This window comes from Schistocerca americana, chromosome 6 (assembly GCF_021461395.2).
Source record: "Schistocerca americana isolate TAMUIC-IGC-003095 chromosome 6, iqSchAmer2.1, whole genome shotgun sequence".
NCBI classification, from domain to species: domain Eukaryota; kingdom Metazoa; phylum Arthropoda; class Insecta; order Orthoptera; family Acrididae; genus Schistocerca; species Schistocerca americana.
The window spans coordinates 227345339-227366274 of record NC_060124.1 but is presented as its reverse complement, the minus strand read 5'-3'; the positions used below and the strand labels follow the sequence as shown (position 1 = coordinate 227366274).

General features: G+C 45.3%; 1 protein-coding gene across 1 annotated transcript in view; it reads right to left on the bottom strand.

Moving 5' to 3' along the window:
* LOC124620061 (translation initiation factor IF-2-like) overlaps nt 1–20936 on the bottom strand; it is a 67704-nt gene that overhangs the window by 6174 nt on the left and 40594 nt on the right. The window contains exon 2 of the mRNA XM_047146729.1: nt 14900–15478. Coding sequence (XP_047002685.1) covers nt 14900–15478 — 579 coding nt within the window. The remainder of the gene's footprint in view (nt 1–14899; nt 15479–20936) is intronic.

Here is a 20936-nt window from a genome sequence, read left to right as displayed (position 1 = left end):
TCATGTTACCACCACAGCGTAGTTTGGTAATTTTCCGATAGGCAGCGCTAGTCGCAAGCATGGCGAGTTAAGGTGCGGAGCAAGCTGTTTCATGAAATGATCTCCCCGATCACCAGATCTCACTCCGTGTGACTTTTTTCTGTTGGGACACATTAAAAATCTGGTGTATGTACCGCCTCTACCACATGATGTAGCAGAGCCCCGGGAGAGAATAAGGAAATCGACTGTCACAGTCGACGATGCCATGCTGGGACGGCTATGGCAAGAATTCCATTACCATATTGACGTCTGCCGGGTCACTCATAGTTAGCATATCGAATGTTTCTCTTCAAAATGCAATATGTATGACATCTGTACGATGTTTAGTTCTTGTGCAACAAATAATCAAATGTGTTGTCGAACTTTAGGTACACACTGTACATCAATGATCGAGTAGAAAGCGTCGGATGCTCTTTAAGGCTATTCGCAGACGATGCAGTTACTTATGCCAAAGTAGCAACGCCAGAAGATAGTAAGAATTTGCATAACGACCTGCAGAGAACTGATCGAAATGTCGTGTGACTAGGGCCTCCCGTCGGGTAGACCGTTAGCCGGGTGCAAGTCTTTCGATTTGACGCCACTTCGGCGACTTGCGCGTCGATGGGGATGAAATTATGATGATTAGAACAACACAACACCCCGTCCCTGAGCGGAGAAAATCTCCGACCCAGCCGGGAATCGAACCACGGTCCTAAGGATCGACATTCTCTCGCGCTGACCACTCAGCTACCGGGGCGGACACAGCACTGATGAATGGTGCAGACTCTGGCAGTTGACCCCGAACTTAAATAAATGTAACATACTGGGCATACATAGGAAAAGAAATCCACTACTGTACTGCTACACTATTGATGACAAACAGCTGAAGACAGCGTCTGTCGTAAAATATCTAGGTGCATCTATCCAGAACGACCTTGAGTGGAATGACCCTATAAAACAGATAGTGGGAAAATCAGACACAAGACTGAGATTCATCGGAAGAATCTTAAGGAAATGTAACTCATCCATGAAAGAAGTGGCTTATAAGGCGCTTGTTCGCCCGATTCTTGAGTATTGTTCATCTAGCTTGGATCCCTGTCAGGTAGGACTGATAGAGGAGATACAGACGATACAACGAAGAGCGATGCTTTTCGTCACGGGATCGTTTAGCTGGCGAGAGAGCATTACGGAGATGCTAAACAAACTCCACTGGCAGACGTTACAAGAGAGACTTTGTGCATCACGGAGAGATTTAATACTGAAATTTCGGGACAACACTTTTCAGGACAACATATTGCTTCCCCCCACATACATCTGGCGTATTGATCACGGGGAGAAAATTCGAGACGTTAGAGCCAATACAGAGGCTTACCGACAATCATTCTTCCCATGCACTATTCGCGAGTGGAACAGGACTGGAACGATCAGATAGTGGTACCGAAACTTCCCTCCGCCACACACCATTAGGTGGCTTGCGGAGTATGTCTTTTCATGTAAAATGGGGCAACACCCCATGTCACCCACTCGGTGACAGATCTACTTAATGCAATCTTCGAAGAACATGTTATCTCCAGGGGTTTTCCAGATCCATGGACTGCAATATCACTTTTCACTCTCTTACAATCACATATGCTATCCATCTCTGAAGCAAAATCCGTAAATCGCACGTTATTAGGTTATCACAAAAACCTCCAGTTCTAAATCCCTGACCAAAGTAATTACTATTCTTGGATGTTTCAGCAATTGCGCTATTAGAGTAATTTTGAAGTCGCCTGAATGAATTTACAAAATATCTCACCATGAATGAAAAATAATATAAGAAGCCAGCACAGAGCATGGCCTAAACACATCTTACTTCATCACAAGGTACAACTCGACTCCTCCTCTCTCGCTCCAAGACTCTCCGCTCAGAAGCAAAGGTTCTACTAACAGTCTCTCACAATGCAGTCTCTTTGGCAGAGATGTTCGCTATTACTCAGATGCTACTGAAGCTTTACTTGTCTGCGTGACATACAAAATATTAACAAAATTACAATTTTCTGTATAAAACAAAACCATTACAACAGGAAAGAAAATTTTAGGTCATGTGACGTACCTATTCTTTTTTTTGTGTATGACGCATTACTACACATGTCTCTGGTGTCAGTTTCTCAGTAAAACTTTTACTTTACTCTTGAAAAAATAAAAACCCTTGTTTTGGGATTCGCACATGTTCTTCGTTGTGCAATATCTTTTTGGTAAAAAAAGTGATTTGTTTATATCTTACTATCGAACACAGCTTGACAATGGACTGCTTTTCTTTACACTGCTGCTCATTGTTCATGCGATACTTCGAAATTACGTTAAAGGCAGCACATATTTTGAAAAGTTTACAGTAAAAAAAGTAATCGCTGGCTGGTTCACGTTTGGTGCGTTTTAGATCAGAGAACGGTGCATTCTAAATGTAGCTCACATGTCGAAGTTGTTGACAACGCTGGCCAGCAACGTGCTACACCCTAGGCCATTACAGCCTTCGGTATCTTGTTACAGTCGTATCGCTCCCCCGTGGGAACATGTCGCACGGATAACAGCCGCGTCGCGCGACATTTATGCAACACATTGTGTCGTACTGCCAAAGTGAGAACCGCGCCTAGGGTTACTCAGACCCGAACAGGAAGCTGTGGTAGACCATATCAAACCACTCATAGCACTAAAGAAAATCTACTGAACTAGCCTCGTAATTGGTGACAGGAGAGATCTACCGACCTAAACGTTAGATATATATGGTGGTCCATTGATCGTGACCGGCCAAATATCTCACGAAATAAGTGTCCAACGAAAAAACTACAAAGGACGAAACTTGTCTAGCTTGAAGGGGGAAACCAGATGGCACTGTGGTTGGTCCGCTAGATGGCGCTGCCATAGGTCAAACGGATATCAACTGCGTTTTTTTAAATAGGACCGCCCATTTTTATTACATATTCGTGCAGTAAGTAAAGAAATATGAATGTTTTAGTTGGACCACTTTTTTCGCTTTGTGGTAGATGGTGCTGTAATAGTCACAAACATATGGCTCAAAATTTTAGACGAACAGCTGGTAACAGGTAGGTTCTTTATATTAAAATACAGAACGTAGGTACGTTTGAACATTTTATTTCGGTTGTTCCAATGTGATACATGTAACTTTGTGAACTTATCATTTCTGAGAACGTATGCTGTGTAAGTAGGCTGTTTAGGTTTTTATATTGGTAACGCCACGTAGCGCTCTGTATGAAAATCACTGGCTGTGCTGTGTGCAGTCTGTGGCTAGTTTGCATTGTTGTCTGCCATGGTACTGTTGGGCAGTTGGCTGTTAACAGCGCGTAGGGTTGCGCAGTTGGAGGTGTGCCGCCAGCAGTGGTGGATGTGGGGAGAGAAATGGCGGAGTTTTGAAATTTGTAAGACTGGATGTCATGAACTGCTATGTATATTATGATTTTTCAACACTATTAAGGTAAATACATCATTTGTTCTCTATCAAAATCTTTCATTTGCTAACTATGCCTATCAGTAGTTAGTGCCTTCAGTAGTTTGAATCTTTTATTTAGCTGGCAGTAGTGGCGCTCGCTGTATTGCAGTAGTTCGAGGAACGAAGATTTTTGGTGAGGTAAGTGATTTGTGAAAGGTATAGGTTAATGTTAGTCAGGGCCATTCTTTTGTAGGGATTTTTGAAAGTCAGATTGCGTTGCGCTAAAAATATTGTGTGTCAGTTTAAGCACAGTCTTGTATAATTGTTCAAAGGGGACGTTCCAGCTGTTACAGCGTGATTACCTGTAAATACCACAGTAATGCAATAAATGCTCAAAATGATGTCCGTCAACCTCAATGCATTTGGCAATACGTGTAACGACATTCCTCTCAAGAGCGAGTAGCTCGCCTTCCGTAATGTTCGCACATGCATTGACAATGCGCTGACGCATGTTGTCAGGCGTTGTCGGTGGATCACGATAGCAAATATCCTTCAACTTTCCCCACAGAAAGAAATCCGGGGACGTCAGATTCGGTGAACGTGCGGGCCATGGTATGGTGCTTCGACGACCAATCCACCTGCTATTCAATACCGCTTCAACCGCACGCGAGCTATGTGCCGGACATCCATCATATTGGAAGTACATCGCCATTCTGTCATGCACTGTAACATCTTGTAGTGACATCGGTAGAACATTACGTAGGAAATCAGCATATATTGCACCATTTAGATTGCCATCATTAAAATGGGGGCCGATTATCCTTCCTCCAATAATGCCGCACCATACATTAACCCGCCAAGGTCGCTGATGTCCCACTTGTCGCAGTCGTCGTAGATTTTCCTTTGCCCAACAGTGCGTATTATGCCGGTTTACGTTACCGCTATTGGTGAATGACGCTTTGTCGCTAAATAGAACGCGTGCAAAAAATCTGTAATGTCCCGTAATTTCGCTTGTGCCCAGTGGCAGAACTGTACACGACGTTCAAAGCCGTCGCCATGCAATTCCTGGTGCATAGAAATATGGTACGGGTGCAATCGATGTTGATGTAGCGTTCTCAACACCGACGTTTTTGTGATTTCCGATTCTCGCGCAATTCGTCTGCTACTGATGTGCGGATTAGCCGCGACAGCAGCTAAAACACCTACTTGGGCATAATTATTTGTTGCAGGTCGTGGTTGACGTTTCGCATGTGGCTGAACACTTCCTGTTTCCTTAAATAACGCAACTATCCGGCGAACGGTCCAGACACTTGGATGACATCGTCCAGGATACCGAGCAGCATTCATAGTACACGCCCGTTGGGCATTTTGATGACAATAGCCATACATCAACACGATATCGACCTTTTCCGCAATTGATAAACGGTCCATTTTAACACGGGTAATGTATCACGAAGCAAATACCGTCCGCACTGGCGGAATTTTACGTGTTACCACGCACTTATACGTTTGTGACTACTAGAGGATTCATATATCTTAACGTACGGTACTACACGCATATGTAATAAAAAACGGGGGTTCCTATTTTAAAAAAACGCAGTTGATATACGTTTGACCCACGGCAGCGGTATCCTAGCAGTTCCTCCTAGTGACTGTTCCTTGTCGCCGACCAGCTAAAAGGCCCAAGACTACAGTAATTACAAGACTCCTTCACCATACAAAAAGGAAAAGAGAAAAACCTAATTTGAATTGGAATCAATGGCCGTTGTTATTATTGCCTGAAGTTTTTACACACCATTAGTGATTTTAATTGATTTACTAGTCGGATATGCATATTGGGTTATTAAACAGGTTATGTGACAGTTTTTTGAAAAAGCTCTCATGTAGCACTGTCACTCTGTAACAGTGTAACCCTTAGTTAGGGGGTGCATTTATTGTTATTGTGTTTTACCAACTCATAGTGAAGGCATACTTCCATGCACTCGTTGATTTGCAAGGACAGTCTTACGAGGGGACCTTCTGGGAGGTGCATCGAGTTATGAGCTCCCACTTCGCCTGCTTATAGTGTGGGTAGGCACCTATCACACCCTAAAATTGTAGGTGCCAATGCGGCCTCGTTTTTGAAATTTGCCTGTTAAGGTTTGGGCAGCTCTTTATATACAGAAAGTTTCACTGTTGTGGAAAGTGAGAGAGCAGCCGAGTGGCAAGCGAGCGAGACTCCCGTCTATGCTACTTTTGTTTCCTTTTTTTCAAATGTCTGTTTTAATTTATTATTAATCATGAAAATTCCGCAAGGAATTGATTAAAAAGAATTACAAGCCTGTAGACATCAAAATTACACATTGAATGTCAAATTTTGTTTCAATCTTTTGCGTTTTTTTATTGTAACAGGAAATTAACCGTAATGTAATTTCTTGAAATATTTTATTGTTGTTAAATTTCTTTCTTTGGATTTTTAATTTTGTTCCATTGAAGTAGGGAATATTAAAAAAGTACCAACGAATGTAGGATTAAAAATATGTTTCATTTAATGGAAAGTTAATCGATATTTCCTATATTTTGACGAGTACATTCCGACGGATGATACTTGTTACAAAAACTATCAAACATTTGTACTTTCGACACCACGAACATTGTACGAATGCACATTCATTTTCGTCGCAATCACATTTGTATTTTCTCAAGCCCGTAGGAAACGACGTTATGGATACTGTTAAAATAAAAAAAAAAAAAGACTGAAACAAAATTTGACATTCAATGCGTAATTTTGATTTATAGAGGCTTGTAATACTTTTTAATCAATTCCTTGCGGAATTTTCATGATTAATTATAAATTAAAACAGGCATTTGAAAAAAAAGGAAACAACTGTAGCGTAGACGGGTCTCGAACCAGGGTCGCCTCGACGGGAGTCTCGCTCGCTTGCCACTTTTTCTTTTTTTTTTTTTTTTTGGTTATCTCATTTTGTTCTATATTGTTCGTGGAATTTGTTCGAGGTGGACGTCCGATGACACCCGCTTATGTTCTTCGTTGATCCGTTCACTTAGTTTATACACTCCTGGAAATGGAAAAAAGAACACATTGACACCTGTGTGTCAGACCCACCATACTTGCTCCGGACACTGCGAGAGGGCTGTACAAGCAATGATCACACGCACGGCACAGCGGACACACCAGGAACCGCGGTGTTGGCCGTCGAATGGCGCTAGCTGCGCAGCATTTGTGCACCGCCGCCGTCAGTGTCAGCCAGTTTGCCGTGGCATACGGAGCTCCATCGCAGTCTTTAACACTGGTAGCATGCCGCGACAGCGTGGACGTGAACCGTATGTGCAGTTGACGGACTTTGAGCGAGGGCGTACAGTGGGCATGCGGGAGGCCGGGTGGACGTACCGCCGAATTGCTCAACACGTGGGGCGCGAGGTCTCCACAGTACATCGATGTTGTCGCCAGTGGTCGGCGGAAGGTGCACGTGCCGGTCGACCTGGGACCGGACCGCAGCGACGCACGGATGCACGCCAAGACCGTAGGATCCTACGCAGTGCCGTAGGGGACCGCACCGCCACTTCCCAGCAAATTAGGGACACTGTTGCTCCTGGGGTATCGGCGAGGACCATTCGCAACCGTCTCCATGAAGCTGGGCTACGGTCCCGCACACCGTTAGGCCGTCTTCCGCTCACGCCCCACATCGTGCAGCCCGCCTCCAGTAGTGTCGCGACAGGCGTGAATGGAGGGACGAATGGAGACGTGTCGTCTTCAGCGATGAGAGTCGCTTCTGCCTTGGTGCCAATGATGGTCGTATGCGTGTTTGGCGCCGTGCAGGTGAGCGCCACAATCAGGACTGCATACGACCGAGGCACACAGGGCCAACACCCGGCATCATGGTGTGGGGAGCGATCTCCTACACTGGCCGTACACCACTGGTGATCGTCGAGGGGACACTGATTAGTGCACCGTACATCCAAACCGTCATCGAACCCATCGTTCTACCATTCCTAGACCGGCAAGGGAACTTGCTGTTCCAACAGGACAATGCACGTCCGCATGTATACCGTGCCACCCAACGTGCTCTAGAAGGTGTAAGTCAACTACCCTGGCCAGCAAGATCTCCGGATCTGTCCCCCATTGAGCATGTTTGGGACGGATGAAGCGTCGTCTCACGCGGTCTGCACGTCCAGCACGAACGCTGGTCCAACTGAGGCGCCAGGTGGAAATGGCATGGCAAGCCGTTCCACAGGACTACATCCAGCATCTCTACGATCGTCCCCATGGGAGAATAGCAGCCTGCATTGCTGCGAAAGGTGGATATACACTGTACTAGTGCCGACATTGTGCATGCTCTGTTGCCTGTGTCTATGTGCCTGTGGTTCTGTCAGTGTGATCATGTGATGTATCTGACCCCAGGAATGTGTCAATAAAGTTTCCCCTTCCTGGGACAATGAATTCACGGTGTTCTTATTTCAATTTCCTGGAGTGTATATTACAGAGAGTAGCTAACCCTCTGGCCGAACACGCTGAGCTACCGTGCCACTCGGCTACTGGATCACTTGCTAAAACAGTGAAACTTTTCTGTATATAAAGAGCTGCCCAAACTTTAACAGGCAATATTTCAAAAACGAGGCCGTATTGGCACCTACAATTTTAGGGTGTCATAGGTGCCTACCCACACTATAAGCAGGCGAAGTGGGAGCTCATAACTCGATGCACCTCCCAGAAGGTCCCTTCGTCAGCTAAAACGCTAAAGACTATGAGGTTGATGCAGAAGTTCATAGCGTTTTTACGTATGTTTAATAAACACAACAGACAAACATAATAGAGATATTAGGCGTTAATAATATGTTCTCGTTCACTATTTACAGCACTGTGCCAATTGTATGGTAACTTTTCAATTCCGTAATTGTAGAAATCACGTGGTTTTGAGCTGAAGAACTAGTCGAGCCATGTTCGGAGTGCATTTTCACCTGGAAAGGAAGTTCGTAGAAAGTTGCTCGACAGAGAGCGGAAAAGGTGAAAATCTGAGGGCACAGGATCAGATGTATGAGGTGGGCGTAGAGTAACTTCCCAACCCAACTCGTGTATAGTGTTTTACGTCAGTCTAGCAGAATGTGGGTGGACGTTATCAAGGAGTAGCATCACTTCACGCAGTTCTTGGACTGCAGCTGCAGGATGTCTCAGCTGTTACAGTAACTGTCAGCAGTGATGACTACACCATGAGGAAGCAGTTCGCAGTGCACCACACCGTCGCTGTTCTACCAGATGCAAAACATTATCTTTTGTGAATGTGCACAGGTCTTTGTATGGGGAGTTGCTGATTTGTTTGTGCTCAACATTCCTTTCTTTTCCTTGGGTACTAATAGCCGCTTCATCTGTGTTTATTGGTTCAAATGGCTCTGAGCACTACGGGACTCAACTGCTGTGGTCATAAGTCCCCTAGAACTTAGAACTACTTAAACCTAACTAACCTAAGGACATCACACACATCCATGCCAGAGGCAGGATTCGAACCTGCGACCGTAGCGGTTGCGCGGTTCCAGACTGTAGCGCCTAGAACCGCTCGGCCACTTGGTTTATTCCTTTATTGCTGGATCACTGTCGGTTTCGTGGCGCTAAAAGCCACATCTTCAGCTGAACGTATGATTAAAACATTAGATCAGAGAAGCTCGGAATATTTTTAGCCAACACTCATGTTCCGTCAAAACAAAACACCGCTAAAAGACGGTACGTCATAGATTAAAAACTGCCACATTCTCATTTAACATCCACTGTATTGGAATCTCGAAACTTTTAATGTATGACATACCTGATTTTAGGGGGGTTTTTGTTTTCACGTACTACGAACGTTGGGTGAAAAGATTCCGAGCTTTGCCGCTTTATTGTTATAATCACATGTTCACCTGAAGATGTGGCTTTTAGTACCGCGAAACCGGTAGCGATACAGTAATAAATGGCTAAATACAGCTGAAGTGTTTATTAATACCAAAGATGAATACTCATACCGTTGGTTGCCCACTTTCAAGGTTGTCTGCCTTTCTTTTCCCTACGTTAGCATACAGACACTACTTCTCGTCACCTTTGGCGATGTAGGATAGAAATAGTAGATGTTGTTCACGAGCCAATTGATGACGAGTAAGCAGAGATGGACATATGGCCACATGCAGAATTTTGTGATTTTGGTTTTAGAGCATGGGTACCCATATACACAATTTTTCAACCTTCCCCATTGCATACAAATGTCACACGACGGTGAAATGATTACAGTTCAACACATCTGCCAGTTATCGAGCATACTGACGCGGATCATTGTGGATTAATGCGTTTAAAGGATTAATGCGTCCAAACGATATTCGTCAAACCCCAAAGGTGTTCCTGAACATTGAGAGTCACTAATGTCAAAACGATACTCCTTGAAGTGAGAAAACCATTTTCTGGGCATGTTGTGTCCAGTGTCATTCTCCCCATACACGGCGCAAATGTTTCTGGCTGCCTAAGGTTCTGTACCCCTCCAGTGAATTCCAGCAGCAGACTTTTGTTCTTTGATGCCCGCAGGGCAAGATATGTCATCTAATGACACGATTGTTATGAATATCATTCAGCTTCACTGCTGTTTAAACTGATTTAATTTTATAAACCACTCACGATGAGCCCATTTCGGCATACTGTCATTTACAGAGCACCTGATGATGGCAGTATGCCGAAACGAGCTCATCGTGAGTGATTTATAAAATAGACACCATTTAAAGAGCAGTGTAGCTCGCTGATATACATACAAGGGTGTGTCAAATGAAAACCTTAAATATTTTTTAAAATATTATTTATTGTGCAGAAGTGGTACAAAGCTGTATCAATTTTCAACATAATCACGCCCACGCTCAATGCATGTTGTCCAACGCTTACAAAGTGCATAAATTCCTTTACAAAAAATTCTTTTGGCAGTCCGCGCAACCACTCATCCATCGCGTGGCGTACCTCTTCATCAGAACGGAACTTCTTTCCTCCCATTGCGTCTTTGAGTGGTCCAAACATATGGAAATCACTTGGGACAAGGTCTGGTGAGTATGGTGGATGCGAAAGACACTCAAAATACAGGTCTGTGATTGTTGTAACTGTTGTACGGGCAGTGTAGGGCCTTGCATTGTCATGTTGCAAAAGGACACCTGCTGACAGCAATCCACGCCGCTTTGATTTGATTGCAGGCCGCAGATGATTTTTTAGGAGAACTGTGTATGATGCACTGGAGACAGTTTTCCCTCTAGGCATGTAATGCTCCAAAATGACGCCTTTTTCGTCCCAAAAGAGAGCTAGCATAACCTTCCCTCCTGATGGTTCTGTTCGAAACTTCTTATGTTTTGGTGATAAGGAATGGCGCCATTGCTTGCTCGCTCTCTCCGTTTCCGGTTGATGGAACCAGTAATGATTCTTGTAAGGAAGCCATCAGCTTCTCGTTCTAAGCTCCGAAGAAATTCTTCACAAGCATCAACACGTTGTTCGCTCATTTCAGGAGTCAGCTGCAGTGGCACCCATCTTGCAGTCACTTTGTGAAACTGAAGCACATCATGCGCAATGTGCTGTGCTGACCCATGACTAATCTGTAAACATGCTGCAACGTCATTCAGTGTCACTCGGCGGTTTTCCTTCACTATGGCAGGTCGTTGGTGGCCGAGCGGTTCTAGGCGCTTCAGTCTGGAACCGCGTGACCGCTACGGTTGCAGGTTCGAATCCTGGCTCGGGCATGGATGTGTGTGGTGTCCTTAGGTTAGTTAGGTTTAAGTAGTTGTAAGTTCTAGGGGACTGATGACCTCAGATGTTAAGTCCCATAGTGCTCAGAGCCATTGGAACCATTTGAACATTCACTATGGCTTCAACTGCTGCAATGTTCTGAGGACTCACAACTCGTCGATGAATTTCAATAGGTTTCACACCTTCACTACGCAGAAACCGAATAACAGAACGCTGTTCTTCCCTGATGCAAGTCGCAAGTGGGACTGCAATCTTTATACTGATACTGCGACGGTATGTGTGCATCTGCACCATGCTGCCACCTACAGGCCATTGTGCACGCAATTTGTAGCACACTTACCAAGTTACAGGATAACTGCGCGAAATTTCGATTTGCTAATACAAATTTAAGGTCTTCATTTGACTCACCCTCGTAATAATCAAATAGAAGAATAGGTCCGAAGTGTTCCAATTTCTCCACTTGGCACTCCATTTTCTAACGTCCACAGCTCCACTCACTATCTCCAAATGGCGAAATAACAATATGTAAAGTCAAAGAGAACATGAACTATCTATAAATATGACAATCGATTAATAAGCCCGTGCCAACAGGAATACCAACAAAAAAAAAGCGCACGAACTTATGCAACAATACGACAATATCACTGATGCGATATATGAGATCAAAGATAAAACCTCTTCTGCACGGCACTCTGGTTCGAAAACGCACTTGCTGGGTTCAGTCAGAGATGCTGTTTCTTACGCAAAGGGTAGGCTGGTCTGGGGGTAACGGCAGGCGGTTCGGGCGCTCGGTGTTCGGCAAGGGAGCTCACAACTTAAGCCCTCGGCACACGGACCGTGCATCCGAACGTTGAGAGTGCCGAGTTTCTGACGTCATAGCGTGGAACAGCACGTTCGCGTGTCTTTCCGAACGTGCAGAGCAATATCTAGCCTGCCAGATATTCCCAGCGTGGGTCTGAGCGTTGAGCAATCAGATGGCACAACGCCACCTACGTCACACGCACGCCATCTCCCTTCAGCACAGAGCTGTGAGGCGCCATACTGGCATTTAGTTCAAGCCTATACGTATATATGCCGTTTCTGAGCCCCAGCAAATTGAGAATCACTCGAAAACCCCTTGATTAACTGTGTGATTCGTTGCAATAAAATAATGAGAAACGTCATATTCGTGGCAAAAGAATTATTGTAACTTGCGTATTAATGATAGTATGCCATTTGAAGGTAACGACACCCTGAGGATCCACAAAAAATCCATTGTTCTTGGTACAATTTCTTATAATTAAATTTCACTAGTAACATAGCTACGATTAAAGCATTTAGCATGTGGTAATATGTCAGAAGTGCTCACAGTTGAATCGATGTCACTTTAGCGTAGTGACTAACATATTAGAATTTCTCATAGTTGCATCGATGTCACTTTAGCGTTGACGGCACGGCAGCTCAGCGTGCTCGGCCAGGGAGCCGGTTGGCATCTATAATAAAAAAAACTGAGTGGAAGGATCAACCATCGAACTTCAACAGGATGTCTTGCGACGTCCGCAACGACTGAACACAACGAACAACAATGAACAAAATGTAAAAAAAATTGCGTAGTTGGTTCGTGTCTCGCGAAGCTAAAAAAATTTTTTTTTTCTAACATTCGCATATTTAATAGGTTTGATGCTTTATTATTAGTTTAATGCAAGTATATACTGCATATTTGATGTTAGGTAAATATAAGTTCACCTTCTTTTGAGGAGTGAGTTTGTTCGATTGGCTTAATCTACACGACAGCTTGCGCTACTTGTATAAATATATTTTGTTCTTTTTTCTTTTGAGTTTCGTAATTCACGTCTTTTAAAGATTCTGCTACTGGGTAGGAACAGAGATCAAGTAAGAATGACCTAAGGGAAAGATAAAATAACGTTTATCTTATGTGGGGAACTATTGCAATTCTGTGTCGCACTGTTTGTAATGGAACTTTTATAAGGCTGTCCTTATTGTTTGGACAAGGTATTTCTTTTTTGTCTTGAAACATGTACATCGATATTGAAGTTTTTGTGTATATTACATATAGAGCAACGTGACTAGGATATGGACAATGGAGGAAACGTGCGTTTTAATAGAGCTAACGTGGGAATTTTACGCGCGCCCGTTGAGTGAACAGTGTGATTTACGAATAGAAACATCCCACAACTGCCGCTGGAGTGCGTCGCGATCGCGTATACCAAGTTGGGGCCCACTTACCGTATGCCCAAGTCGCATCGTTCCTGACAAGGGAACCTCCCGATCGCACCTCCCTCAGATTTAGTTATAAGTTGGCACAGTGGACAGGCCTTGAAAAACTGAACACAGATCAATCGAGAAAACAGGTAGAAGTTGTGTGGAACTATGAAAAAAATAAGCAAAATATACAAACTGAGTAGTCCATGCGAAAGATATGCAACATCAAGGACAAACTAAACTCAGGATCGCTGTGGTCCCGTTGTTAGCGTGAGCAAGCGCGGAACGAGAGGTCCTTGGTTCAAGTCTTCTCTTGAGGAAAAAGTTTAATTTTTTAACTTCAGACAATTATTTTGCGGAGCTGCACAGGCACACAGAACAGTATGATCGCGTGTCAGTTATCAAAGTTCAGGCACTCACACATAATCAACTTCACTCTCCAAATTTCCAGGGCATGTTCAGATTTGCTTGGACATATGCAGGATTTGACGGTCAACACACGGAAAAATTTGAAAACGTTAAAAACATATGTTTTGACAGAGCACAGGGAAAATTGTGCGACTGTGAAACTGTTGATTTCATTTGTTGCAGTTTATGTGACAAACTCTTATGTTTTCATCACTTTTTTGGGGGTGATTATCACATCCACAAGAAAACCTAAATCGGGCAAGGTAGAAGAATCTTTTTACCCATTCGCCAAGTGTACAAGTTAGGTGGGTCGACAACATATTCCTGTCATGTGACGCACATGCCGTCACCAGTGTCGTATAGAATATATCAGACGTGTTTTCCTGTGGAGGAATCGGTTGACCTATGACCTTGCGATCAAATGTTTTCGGTTCCCATTGGAGAGGCGCGTCCTTTCGTCTACTAATCGAACGGTTTTGCGGTGCGGTCGCAAAACAGAGACGCTAAACTTATTACAGTGAACAGAGACGTCAATGAACGAACGGACAGATCATAACTTTGCGAAAATAAAGAAAATACACTTTTCTCTCGAGGGAAGACTTGAACCACGGACCTCTCGTTCCGCAGCTGCTCACGCTAACCACGGGACCATGGCGCTCCTGAGCCGAGACACTCCTTGATGTTGCCTATGTTACGCATGAACTACTGAGTTTATATATTTTGCTTATTTTTTTCGTAGTTCCACACAACTTCTTCCTATTTTCTCGATTGATCTGTGTTCAGTTTTTCAAGGCCTATCCACTGTGCCAACTTATAACTGAATCTGAGGGGGGGGGGGGGGGGGGGAGGTACTGGGGAGGTTCCCTTGAAAAGCAAAAGGAATACCAACATGCAAAACAAAAACGTCACGAACTTATGCAACCACATAATAATATCAGTGATGCAATAGATGAGATCAAAGATAAAACCTCTACTGCACGACGCTCCGGTTCGAAAACGCACTTACTGGGTTGCTTCAGAGATGCTGTTTCTTACGCAAAGGGCAGGCTGGTCTGGGGGTGACGGCGGGCGGTTCGGGCGCTCGGTGCTCGGCAAGGGAGCTCACAACTTACGCCCCACTGCGGGCGCGCTCGGAGCAAGTTGCCGCCTCGGCTCTGCAGGCGCGCAGGCGGGCAGAAATTAGTCTTTTGTAGCGTCCGAGGCGCGGGAAAGGGCGAGGGCGGCTGGGGTGGAGCCGGTTTCGCGCCCTGCGAGCGCCGGAGGGCCGGAAAATGCGCTCCGGGCGTCTCCTCGTCTGGGTGGCCCGTCCTCCGTGCCGGCCCTTCAGAATTCGGAGGGCGCGCCCTCAAAGGGCCAGCAGCAGCCCGGCGCCGGAGACGTTTATCGGGGATTTCTGGGGAACGGCCTCTCTCTCTCTTTCCGAGGCGAGCGACTAGTCGAGTGGAGGCCCTAATTAAATGCGACGGCGGCGGTTCCAGGGCGCTGGAAGTTGGTGCAGCGTCGCTGCTGCAGCCGAGGATGCCTGCTGGAGGGAGGGAGGGAGCTGTCGCTAATTTCGTTAGCAGAAGGTTGCGAGGGTCGACGGTGCGAGCACGGGGAAACACTTTGTTGGGGAGTGGCACGGCTACCAACCCCTGCTCTACTTCTCCAGCTGGGAAAACTGAAAGTACCTCCGGCCGTGCTACAAGGCACTGCAACCCCACCATTACTGTACACAATATACACTATTCAGGGTTATGATAGGTCTCCTCAGATATTAAGTTGGTGCATAAGTTCGTGGCGCTTATGTTTTGCACGTTGGTATTCCGGTAGCTATGTGTTTATTTATCGACTGTCGCTAATTGAGTTTACATATTACCATTTTGTCATTTGGTGCCGGCCGAAGTGGCCGAGCGGTTTCTTGGAGCTACAGTCTGGAACCGCTACGGTCGCAGGTTCGAATCCTGCCTCGGGCATGGATGTGCGTCATGTCCTTAGGTTAGTTAGGTTTAAGTAGTTCTAAGTTCTAGGGGACTGATGACCTCGGAAGTTAAGTCCCATAGTGCTCAGAGCCATTTGAACAATTTTTTTGTTATTTGGTGCTGGTGAGTGGAGCTGTGGACGCTTTTAAGTGCCAAATGTAGAAACCGAAACAGTTCCGACGTATTCTTCTGTCTGGGTTCACTTGAGGGGTATAGAAGCGAAGGCAGCCAGAAACATTTGCATCATGTATGGGGATAATGCCATTGGCCAGAGCACTGCAAGGAAATAGTTTTCTCGTTTTAAGGAAGATCATTTCGACATTAGTGAATCTCCACGTCCAGGAACACCTTCAGGGTTCGTTTAAATGCATTAATCCGCAATGATCCACATCAGTATACCAGAGAACGGGTAAACGTGGATAAAATGTTCTATGTTTTCAAGCGGCGTCAGTTACAATAAAGTCCGCAGCTCGTGGTCGTGCGGTAGCGTTCTCGCCTCCCGCGCCCGGGATCCCGGGTTCGATTCCCGGCGGGCTCAGGGATTTTTTCTGCCTCGTGGTGACTGGGTGCTGTGTGATGTCCTTAGGTTAGTTAGGTTTAAGTGGTTCTAAGTTCTAGGGGACTGATGACCATAGATGTTAAGTCCCATGGTGCTCAGTGCCATTTGACACATTTTGAACCAGTTCCAATAAAATTCTCGTACTTACGATGCCTGGCTCCACCATCGTCGTCAGGGCTTTCTTTTTGCGCAGTTTGTCCTGCAGTCTTACACTGCGCATTATCTCCTCACCATAGAGGAAAGATATGTGTCCTCGGAGTCTTTCGCGGTGGCGTGATTGGATAAAAATCTTCTCGGTATTCAAGCCGCGTCAGTTCCAATAAAATTCTCGAGATTTCGATGGTTAGCTGACGACGATGATGGGGCTAGCCATCTAAAGCTCGAGAATTTTATTGGAATTGACGCCGCTTGAAAACTGAGGATATTTTATCCATTTATGCCGCCGCAAAAGACTCCGAGGAAACTGGTAAACGTGGAGATCTGTGATCATTCCAGCATCGTCCGACTTTTGCATGCATTGAGTAAGGTTCAAAAATCGTGTATATGGGTTACTATCCCTACCCTATGTGATCAAAAGTATCGGGACACCTGGCTGAAAAGACTCGCACGTTCTTGGCGCCCTCCTTCGGTTATGCTGGAATTCGGTATGGTGTTGGCCCACACTTAGCCTTGATGATAGCTTCCACTCTCGCAGGCATACTTTCAATCAGATGCTGTGAGGTTTCTTGGGGAATGGTATCCCTTTCTTCACGGAGTGCTGCACTGAGGAAAGGTATCGATGTCGGTTGGTGAGGCCTGGCACGAAGTCGGCGTTACAAAACATCCCAAAGGTGTTCTATAGGATTCAGGTCAGGAATCTGTGCAGTAACCACTCCACCACAAGCCGTGCATTCTACATCTACATCTACATTTATACTCCGCAAGCCACTCAACGGTGTGTGGCGGAGGGCACTTTACGTGCTACTACATTACCTCCCTTTCGTGTTCCAGTCGCGTATGGTTCGCGGGAAGAACGACTGCCGGAAAGCCTTCGTGCACGCTCAAATCTCTCTAATTTTACATTCGTTGGGGGAAGCAATATATTCGATACCTCATCCAGAAACGCACCCGCTCGAAACCCAGACAGCATTAGGAACAGGTGCTCGATCGTGTTTCAAAGATGAAGTCGCCATCCCCGAATTGCTCTTAAGAAGGTACTTAAAACATCAGCGTAGGCTTGTGCTGTGATAGTGCCACAAGGGGTGAAAGCCCCCTCCATGAAAAACACGACCACACCATAACACCACTGCCTCCGAATTTTATTGTTGGCACTACACAAGCTGGCAGATGACGCTCACCGGGCATTCGCCATACCTGCACTTTGCCATCGGATCGTCACATTGTGCACCGTGATTCGTCACTCCAGACAACGTTTTGCCGCTGTTCAATCGTCCAATGTTTTCGCTCCTTACACGAAGCGAGTCGTCGTCTGGCATTACAGGCGTGATGTGGCTCATGCGCAGCCGCTCGACCAAGAAATCCAAGTTTTCTCACCTCCTGCCTAACTGTCAAAGTACTTAGAGTGGATCCTGATACAGTTTGGAATTCCTGTGTGATGGTCTTGATAGATGTCTGCCTCTTCACATTGCGACCCTCTTCAACTGTCAGCGGTCTCTGTCAGTGAACAGACGGGATCGGCCTGTACGCTTTTGTACCGTACGTCTCCCTTCCCGTTTCCACTTCACTATCACATCGGAAACAGTGGACCTTGGGATGTTTAGGAGTGTGGAAATCTCGCGTACAGACGTATGACACGAATGACACCCAGTCACCTGACCACGTTCGAAGTTCGTGAGTTCCGCGGAGCGCCGCATTCTGCTCGCTCACGACGTCTTATGACTACTGAGGTCGCTGATATGGAGTACCTGGCAGTGAGTGGCAGAAAACTGCACCTAATATGAAAAACGTATGTTTTAAGGGGGGGGGGTCCGGATACTTTTGATCACATAGTGTATCTTCTAGACGAGTTTACACCCCAAGAGTGAAACATGGCGGCGGTTCGATAATGACTTGGGCAGCCACATTACTGCCAAGGGCGATGTGACCATTTTGGCTAATCAGGTCCACCGCATTGTACAATGTTTGTTCCCCAATGACGGCGCTGTATTCCAAGAGGGCAGAACCACAGTGCACACAGACTGCATTGTCTATGGCTGGTTTTGTGAGGACGAGGATGAGCCGTGGCATCTCCGTCGGCCACCACAATCACAAGATGTCAATGTTATCGAGCCTGTCTGCTCTACTTTGGAGAGAAGCGTGTGTGATTACTGTTAACCCTTTCCCTTCAAAACAGTACGTTACCTGTACTGATCCATTCCCAGACGACTGGAAGCTGTGTTGAGTTCCAACGGCTTTCCTGTACCGCATTAGCCATGGTAATGTGTTCCGTTTCTGGTGTTTCCACACTTTTATCCACCCCTGTACAAACAAACCGAGTGAATACGATGGGTGGTCAGAGAGTTTTTATTTTAATCTTGAAAAAAATAAAGTTCTGTTGTTAATTATTTGCTTCTTTGTAGGTATATGTCTACAGTACTGCTAATTTGTTGTACACTTTGAATTCTTGCACTAGACTAACGTGGACCTCCATGGGTAATGTGAAATATGGTGCGGTAATTCGTTTCCAGCAGCAGGAGACAGGTTTCAACTGTGACAGACCAATCTAGGCGACTTGAGAAGTCATCTGAATCTGCCGGACGGACCTGCCGAAACTCAGATGCTGTCGAAAACGGATGAATTACGGCGCAATGTTTCACTTTTTAACACTTTGACTGCAGGCCATGTAAACCTTGCAGTTGCTTCGAATTCTGACCATTTTATGCTTTTTCAATGTTTTATTAAGAACACTAGCCAACTGTCAACTTCTTGTTCAAGGTATCTTATTTCAGCTGCTTTGAATGTTTATTTTGCCTTCCACATACACTAAAAAAAAAGGAATAAAATTTTAGAAAAATCGTTCTCGGGATTTTGACGACCTGACGCGCCAACTGGACAGAATTTGGCACGATATCCATGAGAAGGGCATCCTAGAACTCCCTCAGTCCGTGTCAAACCGAATAACTGCTTGCATAAGAGCCAGAGATGGACCAATGCGTTGTTCAAAAATGGTTAGAATGACTCTGAGCGCTATGGGTCTTAACATCTGAGGTCATCCGGCCCCTAGAACTTAAAACTACTTAAACCTAACTAAACTAAGGACATCACACACATCCATGCCCGAGGTAGGATTCGAACCTGTGACCGTAGCGGTCGCGCGGTTCCAGACTGCAGCGCCTAGAACCGCTCGGCCACTCCGGCCGGCCCAATGCGTTGTCGACTTGCTTAATTTGTCAAGTCCTTCCTCTTGAATAAATCATCCAATTATTTTGAAATTGTAATGAGGAGTAGGAGGAGGGGGGAGGGGAGATTAGTTTAATGTACCCTCGACAGCGAGGTGATTAGAGATGAAGCTCAAGCTTGGATTACAGTGTGTGTGTGTGTGTTTGAGGTTTACGGGCTCTAAACAGCGTGGTCATCAGCGCCCACTTGGATTACAGAAGTATGTAGAAGGAAATCAGCGGTGCCGGTTGCAAGGAACCATCCCGGTATTTACCTTAAGTGATTTTAAGAAAATATCGGAAAATGTAAATCAGGATGGCCGGACGCGGGTTTGAACCATCGTCCCCCTGAAAGTTCAAATGGCTCTGAGCACTATGGGACTTAACTTCTAAGGTCATCAGGCCCCTAGAACTTAGAACTACTTAAACCTAACTAACCTAAGGACATCACACACATCCATGCCCGAGGCAGGATTCGGACCTGCGACCGTAGCAGTCACGCGGTTCCGGGCTGAGCGCCTAGAACCGCGAGACCACCGCGGCCGGCTCCCCCTGAAAGCCAGTCCAGTATGCTACCCACAAATTGCAATTATGGGGTTTTCTGTACTTGTACATGACTTACGTCCCATTCGGATAATTACTTCATGATGCGTCGTTTGCTGTCTTACAGTTTACTTTTCATTAATGTTAGGTTTTTCAAACGATATAAAAGTTTACAAAGTCAAAATAATTTCTGTTTACCATTCTAGTCCGCTAATCTAATTTCAGTAATTGAAAACTTACAACCTAAAACCATACATATGTTATACTTTCTTTCCACATAGCATCATGTTTTGTGTGATACACATTAAAACAAGGCACTTTCTACATGGCTATTTCGCACTCTCTGTACTGATATGTAGTATCTTCTCTTGTAGCCTTTCCTGCTTGCCTGCAACAAATAAAAATGTGTTTCATAGTTCAGAAAACGAAGAAACTTCAGAAAGAAATGAGACAATGAATGTTTTACGAAATCAAAATGAGAAACACTGACTCACAGTTTGATGCGCTTCTAGCACAAAGTCAGGATTATCATCTGAATCTTCGACGCCGCCACTCTCATTGTTATTGTTAGTAAAATCCAACTTCAATTCAAGCAAAATTTGGTCGTCCGTAAGAAAACGTGAAGCATTTCTTTCGTTTCTTTACGTATCGAACTAACACCTTCCACCCTCCAGTGTCTTGACTTTATAGAAGAAACAGCTGTTTTCGAAACTGCGTGTCCCCCGCAACA